This window comes from Phyllobates terribilis, unplaced genomic scaffold (genome assembly GCF_046119375.1).
Source record: "Phyllobates terribilis strain yellow unplaced genomic scaffold, ASM4611937v1 Scaffold_12__6_contigs__length_324123572, whole genome shotgun sequence".
In the NCBI taxonomy this organism is placed as follows: Eukaryota; Metazoa; Chordata; class Amphibia; order Anura; family Dendrobatidae; genus Phyllobates; species Phyllobates terribilis.
Genome location: NW_027362772.1, coordinates 142,853,753 through 142,871,342, shown reverse-complemented (window position 1 = coordinate 142,871,342; position 17,590 = coordinate 142,853,753). Strand labels below are relative to the sequence as shown.

General features: G+C 47.5%; 1 protein-coding gene across 1 annotated transcript; it reads right to left on the bottom strand.

The window, feature by feature from the left end:
- Positions 1 to 9,965: 9,965 nt before the first annotated feature.
- Positions 9,966 to 14,108, bottom strand: LOC141171729 (uncharacterized). The gene is made up of 3 exons (XM_073655376.1): positions 14,044 to 14,108; positions 11,740 to 11,954; positions 9,966 to 11,338 (listed from the first exon to the last, which is right to left on the bottom strand). The coding sequence occupies exons 1-3, from the start codon at positions 14,106 to 14,108 to the stop codon at positions 9,966 to 9,968; spliced, it is 1,653 nt and encodes a 550-aa protein (XP_073511477.1).
- Between the last annotated feature and the right edge of the window lie 3,482 nt (positions 14,109 to 17,590).

Below are 17,590 nucleotides of genomic sequence, written 5' to 3'. Positions count from 1 at the left end.
ATGTCAGCTTATAATGCCAGCTGACATCAAGCCCAGGTTAGTAATGGAGAGGCGTCTATAAGACACCCCCATTACTAACCCCATAGTCAAAGTTAAAAAAAACACAAACACCCAGAATAAAGTCCTTTAATTGAAATAAAGACACAATCCTTTATTGTTCTAAATTAAACCATACTTACCGTCACGCCCATTCCAGCTGAAGCCAACGATCTCCTGCAATAAAAGAAAAATAATAAAGCAACCTCATCCTTACCTTTCCATGGTTCCCACGACAGCTTCAGCTCTGCTACATCGAGATGACAGGCTGGACCGCAGCAGAACGCTGCCATCCAGCCTCTCATCCTGCAGACACTGAGAAGTGCAGGCTTGCTTGCGCTGCTCAGCGTCTCTCTGTGACGACATCCAGATGAGCCGAGTTCATGTCCAATGAACTCGGCTCACCTCATGCACGTCACTGACAGCGTGGGAAAATTCTCACGCTGAAGCGGTGAGTGCAGGAGAATTCTCCCACGCTGTCAGTGACGTGCATAAGGTGAGCTCATGTCCAATGAACTCAGCTCACCTCCTGCACGTCACTGACAGCGTGGGAGAATTCTCCTGCACTCAGCGCTTCAGCGTGAGAATTCTCCCACGCTGAAGCGCTGAGTGCAGGAGAATTTTCCCACGCTGTCAGTGACGTGCATAATGTGAGCTCATGTCCAATGAACTCAGCTCACCTCCTGCACGTCACTGACAGCGTGGGAGAATTCTCCTGCACTCAGCGCTTCAGTGTGAGAATTCTTCCACGCTGAAGCGCTGAGTGCAGGAGAATTTTCCCACGCTGTCAGTGACGTGCATGAGGTGAGCCGAGTTCATTGGACATTAACTCGGCTCATCTGGATGCCCTCACAGAGAGACACTGTGGAGCGCAAGCAAGCCTGCGCTTCTCAGTGTCTGCGGGATGAGAGGCTGGATGGCAGCGTTCTGCTGCGGTCCAGCCTGTCATCTCGATGTAGCAGAGCTGAAGCTGTCATGGGAACCATGGAAAGGTAAGGATGAGGTTGCTTTATTATTTTTCTTTTATTGCAGGAGATCGTTGGCTTCAGCTGGAATGGGCGTGACGGTAAGTATGGTTTAATTTAGAACAATAAAGGATTGTGTCTTTATTTCAATTAAAGGACTTTATTCTGGGTGTTTGTGTTTTTTTTAACTTTGACTATGGGGTTAGTAATGGGGGTGTCTTATAGACGCCTCTCCATTACTAACCTGGGCTTGATGTCAGCTGGCATTATAAGCTGACATCAACCCCAACCCTATTACCCCCTGCCACCGCACCAGGGCAGCGTGGAAGAGCGAGGCTAAGTGCCAGAATTGGCGCATCCTATGAATGCGCCATTTCTGGGGCGGCTGACGGCTGGTGTTTCTAGCCTGGGAGGGGGCCAATATTCATGGCTCCCTTCCTGGGCTATTAATATCAGCCCCCAGCTGTCTGCCTAGCCTTTGCTAGCTATTAAATTAGGGGGGACCCCACGTCATTTTTTTTGGGGGGTCCCCCATTTTAATAGCTAGTAAAGGCTATGTATTCAGCTGGGGGCTGATATTAGTAGCCTGGGAAGCTCCGTGGGTATTACCCCCTTCCCAGGCTTCAAACATCTGCCCCAGCCGTCTGCTTAACCTCCGCTAGAGCCTAAAATTAAGGGGAACCCCACGCCAATTTTTTTAATAATAAATCCTTTATTTTAATACTAAATGACAAGTACAGTAACCAACACTGTCACTGTACTTCATATATATGTGACTGACATGTTTCTATCTATCTAATCTATGTGTGATGCTCTATCTTTCTGTTCTAAATTGTCGGGTACCGCTGCTGAATTGCCGGCCGGCTTTTTTAAAGAGACAGTGCATGAAAACACTATTATTTTTTTAAATAAATCCTTTACACTAAATGACAAGTACAGTAAGCAACACTATCACTGTACTTATTATATATGTGACTGACATGTTTCTATCTATCTAATCTATGTGTGAAGCTCTATTCTTTCTGTTCTAAATTGTCGGGTACAGATGCTGAATTGCCGGCCGGCTTTTTTAAAGAGACAGTGCATGAAAACACTAATATTTTTTTTAATAAATCCTTTACACTAAATGACAAGTGCAGTAACCAACACTGTCACTGTGCTTCTTATATGTGTGACTGACATGTTTCTATCTATCTAATCTATGTGTGATGCTCTATTCCTTCTTGTCTAAATTGTCGGGTACCGGTGTATGCCGCTGCTGAATTTGCCGGCCGGCTTTTTAAAGAGAGTGTCTTCTGAGCAGTTTGTCAGCTTTTGGACACCTTTGCAGGTGTTTTCTATGTGTTTCTATGTGTTTTTGTTTGCCTGCCATTGGTTTTAACGGTGTTCGACGGTGTTCTAAGGTGTTCGACGAACAGTTCGACGAACAGTTCCTCGAACATCCCGGTGTTCGACGAACCGAACCGAACCCGAACACTACGGGGGTGGCTCAACACTAGTTACTAGACAAAAAAAGCCAATAATAGGGCTTTTGCCAACCCTATCCATCACAAGCATATGAAAGCACTTTAACCAGAAGTAGTAATATGCAAAATGATTATTAGTCTTGAGCGAAAATGCTCGACACTGCTCGGTACTTGCCCAAGCATCACGCTACTCGGGATGTTCGGCGAGCACTGAGCATTGCCGGGTTACTCGGGCGGGAGCTCGCGTCTCCGCCCTGCATGTTTGTCGCTCTTTACAGAGCCAATGAACATGCAGGGATTGCCAGCCAGTCACTGTAATGCCGCAGCCGTGTTGGTTGTGGGCATTACATTGATTGGCTGGCCGCACAGCGTCACCTCGAGTATTTAAAACCGGGCGCCGCCATCTTGGACACAGACGGCTGGGATCAGACAGTGTAGGGACAGCGCTGCTGATTTAGGGAGAGATATATACTGCGAAATAGTTAGTGTAGGATCTGTAAAGGCTGCCAGATCAAACAAACAGTCCTTCTCAGGACTAATATCCATCCCAGATATCAGGCAGGCAGGCTGTATAGGAGACGCAGTGGTTATACCAGCAAACCCTGCATTACAGTCCTGTGTGCTCCTGTTGCTGAAATTGCTGGACTTAGCTCCAGGTCTCGGGGTCCAGGAAAAATCCTTTTTTTTTCATCTAAATCCTCTTTTTTTTTTCCTCCTTCACACTGTACAAATACCCGTCTTCTTAACCTTTTGGTGTCCCCCCCCCCAAAAAAAAAAAAAAAAAGTGTGTTTGTGACAGTTCAGACACAAATATGTCTGTTGAAAATAGTCTGGTGTAGGCCAGAGAAACAGAACTGTGGTTTTGCAATTCCACGGTTCAAACCTCTGTATTATCCACTTTTGGGCTATTTGTATCTAAAAAAAGACAGTTTGAGTGTGTCGCTCACTGTTCAGCCGCAAATATATATATTTAAAAAAGTCTAGTATACACCAGTAAATTATAACTGTGGTTTTGCTGTTCCACGGTAAAAAATCTCTATTATCCTGCTTTTGGCATTTTTTGCCGTAAAAAAAAGACTAATAGTGTCTCCCTGATTTTTAAGACACAAATATATCTATTGAAAATAGTCTGGTGTAGGTCAGAGAAACAGAAGTATGGTTTTGCAGTTCCATGGTTCAAACCTCTGTATTATCCACTTTTGGGCCATTTGCATCTAAAAAAACCAGTTTGAGTGTGGCACTCACTGTTCAGCCGCAGATATATATATTTAAAAAAGTCTGGTATACACCAGTAAATTATAACTGTGGTTTTGCTGTTCCACGGTACAAAATCTCTATTATCCAGCTTTTGTTATTTTTTCCATAAAGAAAAACAGTAATAGTTTCTCCCTGATTGTTCAGATTGTTTAAAAGAGTCGGGTGTAGGCCAGAGAAATAGAACTGTGGTTTTCCTCTTCCACGGTTCTAATCTACTTTCTATTACCCTTTTTCCATTGATAGTGCGATTGTAAGCTATTTTACTTCCTTTACAATGGGCAAGGCGCGTGGCAAGGGACGTTGAACTGGACGTTCTGGTGATGGTGTGTGCAGAGGACGAGGCCATGGCCAAGGTGAAAATGTGCCACAACCAACAGCCACATCTTCTCGCTCCCACTTCTTGACCGAATTACTAGGGAAGCACAGAACAACACCAGTATTGCGAACTGATCAGTGTGAACTGGTTATTAATTGGATAGCAGATAATACTTCCAGTTACCTGGGCACCACCACCTCCGGTCTATCTTCCACATGGTCAAATCTTAGTAGCTGTGAGTCTCGACCGCATACTCCTCCTCACCCTGATGCTCCTTCCTCCCACCATGCCGAGTGTCGTCAGACAGCAACTGATCCCACAGTTGGACACTCTGAAAAGCTGTTCACTGGTCCATTTCCAGATTTGTGCCCCTCGCCTGCTCCGCTTGAAGTGGTGGGAGAGGAGATCCCATGTAGCGATGCCCAAATATTTGAACAGCCACGGCCACAGGAAGTCGACGCTGGCAATTTGTCACAAGAGGTGGACGATGACGAGACACAATTTCCAGGTAGTGAGGAGGAGGATCGTGGTGCACAAGTGGAAGAGGAGGAGGTGGTGGATGATCTAGTAACTGACCCAACGTGGCAGGAGGACATGCAGAGCGAGGCCAGCAGCACACAGGGTGAGGGAGGCAGAGTACCCCAACAGGCAGGAAGAAGCAGTGTGGTGGCCGCATACAGAAGGAAGGCAACAGTTCCCCGTAACACCAACACAAGGGACATTGCCAGTACAACCTGTAGGTCTTCCAGAGTCTGGAATTTTTTAAAGACTCTGCTGATAACCCCAAAAAGGCCATTTGTACCACCTGCCATGCCAGCATCAGCAGGGGTGACAAATCTACCAGCCTGACCACCACCAGCATGATCAGACACATGGCAGCAAAGAACCCGACTTTGTGGGGCGAACCCCAGGGTCCACGACCTGTGTCAGCGGGTGTCACCACTGCTTCTTCCGCTGTTGTGCGTGAAATAGAACCCCGTGTTGTGCAAGGCAATCCCCTGTCCATACTGCATGCAAAGATGCCCCCTCCTCTCAGTCTTCACTTGTTATGGCAGTTTCTCAAGAAACAGCATCAACGTCCATGTCCACGTCCCACCAAAGCATTCAAATGTCCATATCCCAGACTTTTGAACGAAAGCGGAAATTTGCAGATAACACCCCACAGGCCACAGACCTAAATTTGCACATTTCACGACTGCTTGCGTTGGAAATGCTGCCTTTTAGGCTGGTGGAGATGGAATCCTTCCGCAACCTTATGGTGGTGGCCGTCCCTCGGTACTCGGTCCCCAGCCAACACTATTTTGCCCGGTGTGCCATCCCCGCACTACACAAGCACGTGTCCCAAAACATCTGCTGTGCCCTCAACAACGCAGTTACTGGGAGAGTCCATCTGACAACGGACACGTGGACAAGTGCTTGTGGCCAGGGACGGTGCATCTCCCTGACGGCACACTAGGTAAACATAGTGGAAGCCGGGACCCAGTCAGACCTTGGGATGGAACACATCCTCCCCACACCGAGGATTGCGGGCCCTATGTCAGTCAGAGTTGCCCCCACAGTGTACAGCTCCTGCGCATCATCCTCCTCCTCCTCCTCATGTTCAGCCTCCATCTCAGATATCACCACATCAGTTACAAGCTGGAAGCACTGCAGTACTGCCTCCACCAAGCGGCAACAGGCTGTGCTGAAACTCATAAGCTTAGGTGATAAACCTCACACTGCTTGTGAGTTGTGGACAGCTGTGAAAGAGCAGGCAGATCTGTGGCTGAGATCACTGAACCTACATCCAGGCATGGTCGTGTGTGACAATGGCCATAACCTGGTGGCGGCTCTGAGGCGAGGCGAGATCATAAACGTACCATGCCTGGCTCATGTGCTTAACCTCGTGGTTCAGCGGTTTCTTAAATCGTACCCCGAGTTGCCAGATCTGCTCGTAAAAGTGCGCCGCCTGTCAGCTCATTTTCGCAAGTCGGCTACAGCTTCCGCCGCCCTTGCTGTGTTGCAACAGCGTTTGCAGCTTCCGTCACACCGACTGATGTGTGATGTCCACACACGTTGGAACTCTACCCTCCACATGTTGCAAAGGATTTGTGAGCAGAAGAGAGCAGTTGTGGAGTACCAGCTGCAACAAGGCCGTCGATATTCAGGTCAGACTCCACACATAAGACCTCAGGAGTGGACCTGGATGTCTGACATATGTACCATCTTGACAAACTTTGAGGAGTCCACCAAGATGGTGAGTGGCGATGATGCCACCATTAGCGTCAGCATTCCACTTGTCTGTCTTTTGCAACGCTCTCTGCAGAGAATTAAAGAGGAGGCATTGCAGCCTGAGTATGATGAGATAGATCAAGAAGCAGTAGCGGGCGATTGCACACAGCCCAGCCTCATCTCATCCCAACGTGCATTGGGGGACAATGAGGGAGAGAAGGAGGAGGAGGAAGAACAGGAGCTTGTATCATGCGCTGTAGACGGTAGTACCTGTACAACTGTCACACTGTCGGTTCAGAGTGGGTGTCCTGAGGACAGGGGGGAGGAGGAGGAGGAGAGCATGGTCAGTCATCATCTTGGTGAGGACACGGAAGTCTTGCCCGTTACCAGTCTGGCACGCATGGCTGACTTTATGTTACGCTGCCTTAACCGTGACCCGCACGTTGTCAAAATGTTGGGTGACAGACATTACTGGTTGGTGACACTTTTAGACCCCCACAACAAGGATAACTTTCACTCTCTTATTCCTGAGGTGGAGAGGTCTACAAAAATGGGGCAGTACCAGAATGCCCTTGCTGTAGAACTGTTAAAAAAAATTCCCATCTGAACACGCTAGCGGCAGAGGTCACAGTTCGTTGCCCAACCAAGGCGTACAGGCGAGAGAGACGCAACTCCAATCCAGCAGAAGCAGGGGAACACTATCAACGTTCTGGGACAGTTTTCTCAGACCCTCCCTTCGGACAGACCCTGAGGCGCGGGCTACTCTCACAAGGAGTGGAAAGTTTCAAAAGATGGTGAGGGAGTACCTTGCCGACCGTACCAGCTTCCTCCGTGATTCCTCTGTGCCCTTTAATTATTGGGTATCCAAGCTGGACACTTGGAATGAACTCGCTCTGTACGCCTTGGAGGTCCTGGCCTGCCCTGCCGCTAGCGTGTTATCGAGCGTGTTTTTAGTGCCGCTGGAGGAATTATAACTGATAAGCACACTCGACTGTCAACCGACAATGCTGACAAGCTAACCCTTATCAAAATGAACAAGGGCTGGATTGGGCCAGACTTCTCATCACCACCAAATGACAGTAGAGTAACATAAAGTCAAATACACTGTGTTATTTCGGGAGGTGTATTCACATGCACCGCTTCACACCCACACATGGGTATACGCTTCCTCATTTTGGCTGTTTTATGTTCTTCTCCTTATCCTCAGCCTCCACCACCACCACTATACCACCAGGATGACCGTGGTCCATGTTGCCATTATTGAAAGTTCCTCCGTCCTTATTTTTGTCAGCTTTTGCTTAGAAGGCATAAGTAAAGACTGTGGGAGACCCACTCCCCAATAATGGGAATAATATTTTTAAGATGCTGTACTGTATTGCTCTTGTAATGGGCATTAAAACCAACTTGTTAAGCTACTGCGACCTCCACCACTTTTCCAAGGGGCATTAAAACCGTCTTGTTAAGCTACTGTGACCTCCACATCTCTTCCAAGGGGCATTCAAACAGTATTGTTAAGCTACTGGGACCTCCACGTCTCTTCCGAGGGGCATTAAAACAGTCTTGTTAAGCTACTGTGACCTCCACCACTTTTCCAAGGGGCATTAAAACCATCTTGTTAAGCTACTGTGACCTCCACCACTTTTCCAAGGGGCATTAAAACCGTCTTGTTAAGCTACTGCGACCTCCACGACTTTTCCAAGGGGCATTAAAACTGTCTTGTTAAGCTACTGGGACCTCCACGTCTCTTCCAAAGGGCATTAAAACCATCTTGTTAAGCTACTGTGACATCCACCACTTTTCCAAGGGGCATTCAAACCGTCTTGTTAAGCTACTGGGACCTCCACGTCTCTTTCGAGGAGCATTAAAACTGTCTTGTTAAGCTACTGTGACCTCCACATCTCTTCCGAGGGGCATTAAAACCATCTTGTTAAGCTACTGTGACCTCCATGTCTCTTCCGAGGGGCATTAAAACCGTCTTGTTAAGCTACTGTGACCTCCACCACTTTTCCAAGGGGCATTAAAACTGTCTTGTTAAGCTGCTGCGACCTCCACCACTTTTCCAAGGGGCATTCAAACCATCTTGTTAAGCTACTGTGACCTAAGTGTCTCTTCCGAGGTGCATTAAAACCATCTTGTTAAGCTACTGTGACCTCCACCACTTTTCCAAGGGGCATTAAAACTGTCTTGTTAAGCTGCTGCGACCTCCACCACTTTTCCAAGGGGCATTCAAACCGTCTTGTTAAGCTACTGGGACCTCCACGTCTCTTCTGAGGGGCATTAAAACCGTCTTGTTAAGCTACTGTGACCTCCACATCTCTTCCGAGGGGCATTAAAATCATCTTGCTAAGCTGCTGTGACCTCCATGTCTCTTCCGAGGGGCATTAAAACCGTCTTGTTAAGCTACTGTGAACTCCACCACTTTTCCAAGGGGCATTAGAACCATCTTGTTAAGCTACTGTGACCTCCACGTCTCTTCCAAGGGGCATTCAAACCGTCTTGTTAAGCTACTAGGACCTCCAAGTCTCTTCCGAGGGGCATTAAGAGCGTCTTGTTAAACCACTCTGAACTCCACAGCTCTTCCAAGGGGCATTGAAATGTTGTTTTTAATTAACTCTAACCTCCACGACTCTTCGAACGGGCATCGTATTTTCTCCTAATTTTTGGCAGCTTTTGCTTGGAAGGAATAAGCAAAGACTATGGGAGACCCACTCCCCAATAATGGGAATAATGTTTGTAATATGCTGTACTGCATGGCTCTTGTAAGGGTCATTGCAAGTTCCTCCGTCCTAATTTTTGGCAGCTTTTGCTTGGAAGGCATAAGCAAAGACTCTGGGAGACCCATTCCCCAATAATGGGAATAATGTTTTTAATATGCTGTACTGCATGGCTCTGTAATGGGCATTGCAAGTTCCTCCGTCCTAATTTTTGGCAGCTTTTGCTTGGAAGTCATATGCAAAGAGTATGGGAGACCCACTCCCCAATAATGGGAATAATGTTTGTAATATGCTGTACTGCATGGCTCTTGTAAGGGACATTGCAAGTTCCTCCATCCTAATTTTTGGCAGCTTTTGCTTGGAAGGCATAAGCAAAGACTATGGGAGACCCACTCCCCAATAATGGGAATAATGTTTGTAATATGCTGTACTGCATGGCTTTTGTAAGGGGCAATGCAAGTTCCTCCGTCCTAATTTTTGCCAGCATTTGCTTGGAAGGCATAAGCAAAGACCATGTGAGACCCACTCCCCAATAATGGGAATAATGTTTTTAAGATGCTGTACTGTATGGCTCTTGTAAGGGGCATTAAAACCATCTTGTTAAGCTACTGTGACCTCCACGTCTCTTCAAAGGGGCATTAAAAGCATCTTCTTAACACTAGGACTACTGGACTCGTGACCCCGCCTAGAACTACTGAAAGGAGTCATTTTGACTCCTTGCTTGTTTTCGTTTATTTTTAGAGTTTCATTTGTGGTTATTTATTAATAATTATATTTTTTGTAATGTATTATTATTGTGAGATCCAACAGTAATGCTTTTGATTGTTTTTTTTCTGCTTTTCTTATTTTTCTACAGAAAATAACAATAATTATAATAGACGTTTTTCAAACATTTTTTTTTACTCAAGTGCACACATATAAACAACAACTGAAGAACAAAAAGCAGAGAAAATGTAGGTGGAGGAGCATAAAAATGAAAATATGGCGCAGAATTCACCTTCTAAACATTTGGTGTTTCGCATTTTAGGCATTGCCTTTGATTTATGGCAGTACATTGCCCACACAAAGACTTACCACAAGTCTTACAATTTCCGACAGATCTATTTTTCTTGCACTTTTCTTTGATCTGGCAAAATTTTGTTTGAACCATCACTTCTGAGCATGTAGAAACTTGGGACGTGGAACCCTTTTCCCTATCTGTGACATAAGGACCACTCAACTCTCTCACAAGTGTTTGCAAAAATGCCTTGCGTGACATTTTTTGGTGGGTAATCTCCTTGAATATTATCCATGCATTTATACCCGCAAAGTCTAAGGCATTTTCAAATGCATGAACAGGCCATCTCCTTGTGCATGTTCGTGTGGTATATTTTCGTGCCATCTGATCCACTACATCTACTCCATATTTTGTAAAATAATTATCGGTTGTAACATTGCGACCTTTTTTCAAAAACGGGTCCAATAACTTCATTACCACATGGTCAGCTAAACGGTCCTCAGCACGGCGTGTGTCATCTTTGCCTAGATAAGGGAAGCCATTTGCCAGATATTTGCTCCTCTTATCAACAGCTAGCCAATATTTGTGGCCATATTTATCTGGTTTGGAAGGCATGTACTGCGTGAATGGACACCTAGTTTTGCTTGGGAAAAGTTGCTCATCCACCGTTATGTATGGGCCAGGTTTGTAACACGCAATACAATTTTCAATAAACCTGTCCCACACAGTAGAAAATAGAACAAACTTGTCCGTTTGCAGTCTCTCCGATCGAGTAGATTTCTCATCAAATCTGAGAAACCTCATAATTTCAACAAAGCGGTCCCTAGACATTGTCGCTTTGCAAAACGGTATTCCCCAGTCATTACACCAAATACTGCTAATCGAGTGACGGTTCGTGCCAGATATTCCACGAGCATAGAATATCGCAATGAATGCATCTAGCTCCTCATCAGATAGAGTAAACTGTAAATTATTGTTCCTGCATGCTTCTGCAAGCGTACAGTTCTTTATATGTGTCAATATATATGAATCAAAAAATAAACGCCATGCGCTCAAAGGACTATCGATAATGATATTTCTTCTGGCGTATCCTGTAGGGCCAGGTGCTTCTCGAAGAATATTTTGGCTGTCACGCCTACCAGGCAAGTGTTCTCCAATTTCAACAGGTTTCCATTGAATACCATCCGCTGAAACTAGTATTCCTTCAGATTCGCCTTCTCTGGTGTTTGTTGTTGCATTACCTTCGCCGCCATCGTTATCTGTTGTTCTTTCATTTCTGGGACGTTTTGCTGATTTTTTCTGTCCACGACCAGGAGGATGGTCACGAGGCAACATAACTGCATGAGCCCGATCCCCAGTTGATGTGCTTGGAATATCTGTAAAAAAGTTGATGAATATTTAGAATTTTTGTTTTGTAAGGGTCCGTGCACACTGGCTGGATTAGCGGCGGAATATCCGACCGGATATTCTCACCACAATCCGGCCCGTACCTGCCCGCTCAGGTACAGAGCGGAGTTTCATACCTGAAGCTCCGCTCCGAACCCCGGGCTGGAGCCGCTGTCTGGGACGGAGCTGTGCTCGCGCGTAAGCAAGCGCTGCTCTGTCCCTGACAGCGGCTCCAGCCCGGGATTCGGAGCGGAGCTTCAGGCATGAGCGGGCAGGTACGGCCTGTATTGCGGCAAGAATATCCAGATGGCTATTCAGCCAGAATTCTGCTAGTGTGCACAGGCCCTAACTCAGTGTGTGGAAGAACAAATAAATACACATAACTACTTACCTTCTGGATTTGTTCCTTCTGAGTCTTCAGATTCACTTGATATGTTCTGAGGAATGAAATCTTCATCACTGTCAGAATCAAATACATGTTCCTGCAATTCGGATTCCGATTCATCCTCCGGTATGGATTGCAAAGTAGCCAGAATATCCTGAGGCTTTATCAAACGTCTTCTCTCCATATTCCTCACAAATTCCATAATTCTATATAGTTCCCTGCTGAAAAATAGAAATGAAATCAAAACTAAAAGAAATAATAACTGTTCTGCCACCTTCAAAAGTAGGTGGGCTGAATCAGTTGACAGACAGCTAAACTATTTCATAACAATTCATACCTGTATGAGTCTTCAGAGCTCGTATGTCTGCGTCTGTTCTCTTTGTCTCTTCAGCTGAACTGAAAGTAAAGTTACTATCCAGAATACTGTCTCCTGCTAGGACCTTAGAAAAACACCACCCTTCATTAGCATAAGATAAGAGCCTAGAGTAAACAAGCTATTTTGTTCAGCATTACACAGTAATACAAGCAGGTAAAACACAAGGAAAATGTGAAAAGTTGACATGTAAATTGAACTACATCTATATGAACATCAGGGTAAATAAGACAGAGTGAAAAAATTATGCACAAAACTTTATAGCAACATTTAGTGACAAAAGGACCTCAAAATATAGTAGGGAGTCAAAATGACTCCCTTCAGTAGTTCTTGGTAAATTTTGAAAAAAACGCGCAAATTTTTCACCAAAATTATTTATTCTCACAAAATCTTTTTTCACATCATATTTGAGGAAAAGTCACCGAGTTTCAAGCCGGAATTCTGAAAAATGTAGTCACAGAAGAGAAATAAAAAATGAAAGGAGTCAAAATGACTCCATCAGTAGTTCTAGTGTTAAACCTCTCTGAACTCCACAGCTCTTCCAAGGGGCATTGAAATGTTGTTTTTAATTACCTCTAACCTCCACGACTCTTCCAAGGGGCATTGCATTTCCTCCTAATTTTAGTCAGCTTTTGCTTTTCAATGCAAAGGCGAAAACTAAGGGAGACCCACTCCCCAATAATGGGCAGAAGGTTTTTAGTACTCTGTGATCCACGTCTGTTTCAAGGGGCATTGCAGTTCCTCATAATTTTTGGAAAGCCTTCCATTCACTGCTTAGGCCAACAGTGTACAGTAGACCCAGTTGCTATAAATGGAAAAGACGGTTTAGTTAAGGCCCTCTGACCTCCATGTCATTTCCAAGGGGCATTGGAGTGCCTCGAAATTTTTGGTAGGCATTGCACTCACTGTATGACCTATAACTGTGTAGCCGAACCGCTCCGTTTGTTACAGAAACATATCCTACAAGACATATGTGGTTGACTGGCCTGATATTGATGTGAATGGTCCCTGTTCCTCCTGCTCTTTCTCCTTTGCCACCACCTCATCCATCATTTATCACCTGAAGTTTTGTTTTAACAGGAGTCATAAAACTGGGATAGTAGCAGGAAAACATCCAGCAATCCTCAGAGGAGGTAGGATGTGCGCCAAAACGCTGGCCACCTGAGGCCTAGCCGCTACTACATACATGCGCTTGCCTTCCAAGAAAACAAAGCAGATGCTAACTTCTATCATCATCATCATGCTCCTCACCTTGGCACTCTCAACTCCCCTGATGGAGAAGCCAGGGCCCACCGGAGGAGTCTGGTTCTCTGGTGGGCTCGTCCAATGCTGCCCTAAAGCAGGCCAGGCTAAGAAAAGTGTGTGGGAAGGTGACAGGAGAAATAGGGGCGGCTGGGGACCATGTGTGGACACCCGGCCACGGAGTGGCTGGGGACCGAGTATGGACACGCAACCGCCCCCTGGCGGCTGGGGACTGAGTGTGGGCACCCGGCCGCTGGGCGGCTGGGGACTGAGTATGGATACCAGGCCGCCAACGCAGCCATGACGTGGTGGCCAGATTCCACCTCCACATGCCTAAAAGGCCCAATTTAAAGTGCAAGCAAGCAGTATGGTATTGCAGCCTGGGGGTGGGTGGGTGGCAGGCTAAATACTTGCGCTTGCATTGCAAGTAATGGGAGAGGTACAATTGAACACTGCCCTGGGACAAGGACTTGAATGGGGATAGTTGCAAGTCTGCAATGACAGGTGCAGGGTGGGAGGCATCTTTGCATGTACCATGAACAGGGGTTTGGCATGCACACACTACAGCGGAATAGGCTGTCCTTCCCTCTAAATTCACTGGGGAGGGCACATGTAATGTTTTGGTATGCGCACTTAATCTTATGTATAAGGCGCACCGGGACAAATAGGGGCGGCTGGGGACCGAGTATGGATACCTCGCTGCCGAAACAGCCATGAGGTAGAGGCCAACTTCAGCCTCCTCTACACTAAAAGGCCCCATTTCAAGTGCAAGCTAGTAGTATGGTATTGCAGCCTGGGGGTGGGTGGGTGGCAGGCTGCACACTTACGCTTGCATTCCAAGAAAACAAAGCAGATGCTAACTTCTATCATCATCATCATGCTCCTCACCTTGGCACTCTTAACTCCCCTGATGGAGAAGCCAGGGCCCACCGGAGGAGTCTCTGTTGTCTGGTGGGCTCGTCCAATGCTGCCCTAAAGCAGGCCAGGCTAAGAAAAGTGTGGGGAAGGTTCCCGGGACAAATAGTGGCGGCTGGGTACTGAGTATGGAGACCTCGCCGCCGACGCAGCCATGAGGTAGTGGCCAGCTTCGGCCTCCTCCAATCTAAAAGGCCCCATTTCAAGTGCAAGCTAGCAGTATGGTATTGCAGCCTGGGGGTGGGTGGGTGGCAGGCTGCAATACCTCGGAGGAGGTGGGATATGCGCCAAAACACTGACCACCTCAGGCCTAGCCGCTACTACATACATGCGCTTGCATTCCAAGAAAACAAAGCAGATGCTAACTTCTATCATCATCATCATGCTCCTCACCTTGGCACTCTCAACTCCCCTGATGGAGAAGCCAGGGCCCACCGGAGGAGTCTGGTTCTCTGGTGGGCTCGTCCAATGCTGCCTTAAAGCAGGCCAGGCTAAGAAAAGTGTGTGGGAAGGTGGGGCAGCTGGGGACCGAGTATGGACACCCGGCCACCCCCTGGCGGCTGGGGACCGAGCGTGGACACCCGGCCGCCAGGCGGCTGGGGACTGAGTATGGATACCTTGCTGCCAAAGCAGCCATGAGCTAGTGGCCAGCTTCAACCTCCTCCAAACTAAGAGGCCCCAATTCAAGTGCAAGCTAGCAGTATGGCATTGCAGCCTGGGGGTGGGTGGGTGGCAGGCTGCACACTTACGCTAGCATTAAAAGAAAACAAAGCAGATGCTAACTTCTATCATCATCATCATGCTCCTCACCTTGGCACTCTCAACTCCCCTGATGGAGAAGCCAGAGCCCACCGGAGGAGTCTGGTTCTCTGGTGGGCTCGTCCAATGCTGCCTTAAAGCAGGCCAGGCTAAGAAAAGTGTGTGGGAAGGTGACAAGAGAAATAGGGGTGGCTGGGGACCGTTTATGTACACACGGCCGCTCCCAGGCGGTTGGGAACCGTGTGTGGACACCCGGCCGCGGGGCAGCTGGGGACCGAGTATGGACACCCGGCCACCCCCTGGCGGCTGGGGACCGAGCGTGGACACCGGCCGCCGGGCGGCTGGGGACTGAGTATGGATACCTTGCTGCCAAAGCAGCCATGAGGTAGTGGCCAGCTTCAACCTCCTCCAAACTAAGAGGCCCCAATTCAAGTGCAAGCTAGCAGTATGGCATTGCAGCCTGGGGGTGGGTGGGTGGCAGGCTGCACACTTACGCTTGCATTAAAAGAAAACAAAGCAGATGCTAACTTCTATCATCATCATCATGCTCCTCACCTTGGCACTCTCAACTCCCCTGATGGAGAAGCCAGAGCCCACCGGAGGAGTCTGGTTCTCTGGTGGGCTCGTCCAATGCTTCCCTAAAGCAGGCCAGGCTAAGAAAAGTGTGTGGGATGGTGACAGGAGAAATAGGGGCAGCTGGGGACCGTTTATGGACACCCGGCCGCCCCCATGTGGCTGGGAACCGTGTGTGGACACCCGGCCGCGGGGCGGCTGGGGACCGAGTATGGACACCCGGCCGCCCCCTGGCGGCTGGGGACCGAGCGTGGACACCCGGCCGCCGGGCGGCTGGGGACTGAGTATGGATACCTTGCTGCCGAAGCAGCCATGAGGTAGTGGCCAGCTTCGACCTCCTCCAAACTAAGAGGCCCCAATTCAAGTGCAAGCTAGCAGTATCGCATTGCATCCTGGGGGTGGGTGGGTGGCAGGCTGCACACTTACGCTTGCATTAAAAGAAAACAAAGCAGATGCTAACTTCTATCATCATCATCATGCTCCTCACCTTGGCACTCTCAACTCCCCTGATGGAGAAGCCAGGGCCCACCGGAGGAGTCTGGTTCTCTGGTGGGCTCGTCCAATGCTGCCCTAAAGTAGGCCAGGCTAAGAAAAGTGTGTGGGAAGGTGACAGGAGAAATAGGAGCGGCTGGGGACCGAGTATGGACACCCGGCCGCCCCCTGGCGGCTGGGGTCCGAGCGTGGACACATGGCCACCGGGCGGCTGGGGACTGAGTATGGATGCCTCGCTGCCGAAGCAGCCATGAGGTAGTGGCCAGCTTCGGCCTCCTCCAAACTAAAATCCCCATTTCAAGTGCAAGCTAGAAGTATAGTATTGCAGCCTGCGGGTGAGTGGGTGGGTGGTTGGCTGCATATTTGCGCTTGCATTGCAAGGAATGGGGGTGGTACAATTGAACACTTCCCTGGGACAAGGACTTGCACGGGGATAGTTGCAAGTCTGCATCTTCTGATGCGGCTAGGATCACTTCAGATGGGCACACTTTTAGGCAGTGACCTGGGTGTCAGAGATGCTTCCAGGGGTCTTCCCCATGCTGTTCCCATGTATTTTCAGCACTGTATGCATGTGTCACACAGCACATGGCCAGATAAGGTTGTAAAATGTTAAAATGACATTTCCCGGTGAATGCATTTGTCACGGTTGAAAGCAATACAAAAGTGCAAAAACACATAAAAAATGCTACTTGTGAACATAGTCCAAGGTGTGGAGGAGTATTTTTTTTTGGGTTACTTATTTTACCTTATACACAAGTCTTTACCCTGGAAAGGAACTTCCTTAACATATTTCACAGGAAAGCAGTTTCAGTTTCGTTTTTGAACGTTTTATTGTGAGCCCTTAAAAGTGGCTTAATACCTCTGACCACGTTGTTGACAGCAGTGACCTGGGGGTCAAAAATGCTTCCTGGGGCGATCCCCATGCTGTCCACATGTCATTTGAGCACTTTCACTATCGTTTGGGCATTTGTTAGGCTTTTAAAAGACTGCCAGGGGTGCCGCCGCAAAAATGCTCGGGCCTCCCATAGACTAACATTGGGCTCGTTGCTCGGGTCGAGCACCCGAGTATCACGGCGAGCTCGGCCCGAGCTTCGAGCACCCGAGCATTTTAGTGCTCGCTCAACACTAATGATTATGCAATATGACCAGCCAGAAAAATTGCAGATAATATATCCAATACAACACTTCATAATGCATATTTTCCCATTGTGCCCTGTTGTTGCTGCTGCAGCTGGTCCCGCTGCTACTGCTACAGATGCTGCTGGTGTTGGCTTTGGACCAAGCAAATTAAATGAAGATAATAATACCAAAGAATTTGTGATTGCAATCATTTTCGGGAAGAAACTGAGTATTATCTGACAGAATTGCAGGGGTGCCAATACTTTTGGCCACCACTGTATATGTATATATATATATATATATATATATATATATATATATATATATATATATATATATATACACTACCGTTCAAAAGTTTGGGGTCATTTCTAAATTTCATTA

What these genes read in the sequence shown, in the direction of transcription:
- LOC141171729 (XM_073655376.1), bottom strand. Translation starts at nt 14,108, where the DNA reads ATGGGGCCTTTTAGTGTAGAGGAGGCTGAAGTTGGCCTCTACCTCATG. An exon ending in ATGGCTGTTTCGGCAGCGAG is followed by an intron (nt 11,955 to 14,043) that starts GTATCCATACTC and finishes TCTATTTTTCAG; the next exon opens with CAGGGAACTATATAGAATTA. An exon ending in AGAAGGAACAAATCCAGAAG is followed by an intron (nt 11,339 to 11,739) that starts GTAAGTAGTTAT and finishes ACTTTTTTACAG; the next exon opens with ATATTCCAAGCACATCAACT.